The sequence below is a fragment of the Cyprinodon variegatus genome, unplaced genomic scaffold (genome assembly GCF_000732505.1).
Source record: "Cyprinodon variegatus isolate N-32 unplaced genomic scaffold, C_variegatus-1.0 Scaffold2088, whole genome shotgun sequence".
Classification (NCBI taxonomy): domain Eukaryota; kingdom Metazoa; phylum Chordata; class Actinopteri; order Cyprinodontiformes; family Cyprinodontidae; genus Cyprinodon; species Cyprinodon variegatus.
This window is the reverse complement of record NW_015152541.1, coordinates 22,096-24,123: the sequence shown is the minus strand read 5'-3', so window position 1 is coordinate 24,123 and position 2,028 is coordinate 22,096. Positions and strand designations below refer to the sequence as shown.

Genomic DNA, 2,028 nt, shown 5'->3' with positions numbered 1-2,028 from the left:
TTTATGGTATATTGAAGTATTTATGGTATATTGAAGTATTTGTGGTATATTGAAGTATTTGTGGTATATTGAAGTATTTATGGTATATTGAAGTATTTATGGTATATTGAAGTATTTGTGGTATATTGAAGTATTTGTGGTATATTGAAGTATTTGTGGTATATTGAAGTATTTGTGGTATTTTCTACAAAACAAAAAACTCAATAAAATTAGCATTTGAAATAAAAACAGATTTCCTGTTTAAATCTGAAGCTGAAATGATTTCTGGAGCCGCTGGGAGGTAAGATACGGCGTCCAGACGTCGGTCCATCAGCAGGCTAATGTTTGGATCAACAGACAGCCCTGGCTGGTTGCATAGGTGGCGCTAGAGAGCATCATCACAGGGAACTCTGGGAGGTGATTCCCACCTGCTGCTGAAATATCCTAACAGACGTTAACCCTTTGTGACCTGGTCTGACCGCAGGAAGCTAATGTCTCGCTCCTGTTTCAGGCCAAAGGTCACGGGAAGTGGCCAGTCAAGTGGTACGCTCCAGAATGCATAAACTACTTCAAGTTTTCCTCCAAAAGCGACGTGTGGAGCTTCGGGGTGCTGATGTGGGAGGCCTTCTCCTACGGCCAGAAGCCCTACAAGGTAACGGTCCTCCTCCATCCCTGGAGGTAATCCTGATCCAGGCTGCATCGCAGACGCAGAGCTTGGCTGTAAAAGCAGGAATCCAGCTGAGAAAATCAGCCTTGAATGTGTGAAAATGTCTGTTTCTGGTTGTTTGCAGGGAATGAAAGGAAACGACGTTATGCAGATGATTGAGAGTGGAAAACGCATGGAGCCGCCGGCAAACTGTCCCACCGAGATGTATGACCTGATGAGGACCTGCTGGACGTACAAGTAGGCGACTCGTCTCCCGTCCACCGAGCCGCAACGGCTGAACCTCCGTTTTAATGTTTGTTCTATTTTCCTCCTTCCAGGGTGGATGAACGTCCCTCCTTCGCTGTCGTTGAGCCAAGACTACGAGAATATTACTACGACATCGCTCAGTGACGGATCAGAGAGGAATATCAGGCTATGCAACATTTGATGGATCATTAATGAGCCAAGCGTCACAGATGCCTTGAAATGGAGATACAGTTTATGCTTACAGCCACCCAGCAGTTTATAGGAGCCGTTCTTTACTTCCGGACACCTGATGCATCTGATGATTATTATTATTACTATTATTAATGAGCTTTTTTTAAGCTAAAGCAGAAATACGGCATGCAGACTGGATAGAGTACTATGCACACGTCACATGTAATTTATTACCTTCATGCTGCTTTGTTCTGTTTGATCTGTGCTTCCTTCTTCGTTAGGTTTTGACATGTAAATGCAAAATAAAATACTATTTTATTTTTATTACAAGTGTTAAAGAAATGATGTGGATTTAGGCTGTTTTAGTCTAAAAATGTCACCTTATTTCACCTGCATCTAAAAAAGAGAAAATAAAACTCCAGAGTCTTGGTGTTGAAGAGTTGTGCTTGAAAGTTTTCACACCTTTCCACTAAACATCAGTTCACTGTAAAATAAACTAAAATGGAGAAAAGTAATGATAAATAAATGATTAAAAAGGAAAATCATGACATTGATTTTAAGTATATTTAAATCTACAGTAGAAACGGAACGAGCCTGATGAACTAAAGATTTGTTGAACAATAATCACTGAAATCAGATATTTCTGTAAAGTTCAGGAACGTTTTCAGTTCTGCTTTATTTGAATGACTGGTTTGAATTTATCATTTTGTTTAATGGGGGGGGGGGTGTAAACTTTCAAGCATAAGTGTATATTTACTAAAAGAAATAATGCACATGAAGTATTTCCTTTTTCCACGTATCACATTTTATTTTAAGTTAATAGAATAAAGCTGAACTAACTGAAGGTGGAAAAGCATCAGTTCAGCAGGTGAGTCTAACCTGAGCAGGATGAACTCACCTGCTTCAGCGGATGAACAGAATAAACACTAGTTGGTGTCAGATCCCCGTCTATTCCACATTTTCAC

General features: G+C 40.0%; 1 protein-coding gene across 2 annotated transcripts in view; it reads left to right on the top strand.

Annotated features, from left to right (window-relative positions):
* Positions 1 to 1,563, top strand: part of syk (spleen tyrosine kinase) — a 27,780-nt gene extending 26,217 nt beyond the window's left edge. Inside the window, exons 12-14 of one of the 2 annotated variants that reach the window (XM_015405252.1) lie at positions 491 to 631; positions 771 to 883; positions 964 to 1,563. In XM_015405252.1, the coding sequence (XP_015260738.1) occupies positions 491 to 631; positions 771 to 883; positions 964 to 1,036 (327 nt within the window). In that variant the 3' untranslated portion in view covers positions 1,037 to 1,563. The remainder of the gene's footprint in view (positions 1 to 490; positions 632 to 770; positions 884 to 963) is intronic. The other variant, XM_015405254.1, reaches the window with a different exon arrangement.
* Positions 1,564 to 2,028: the final 465 nt, after the last annotated feature.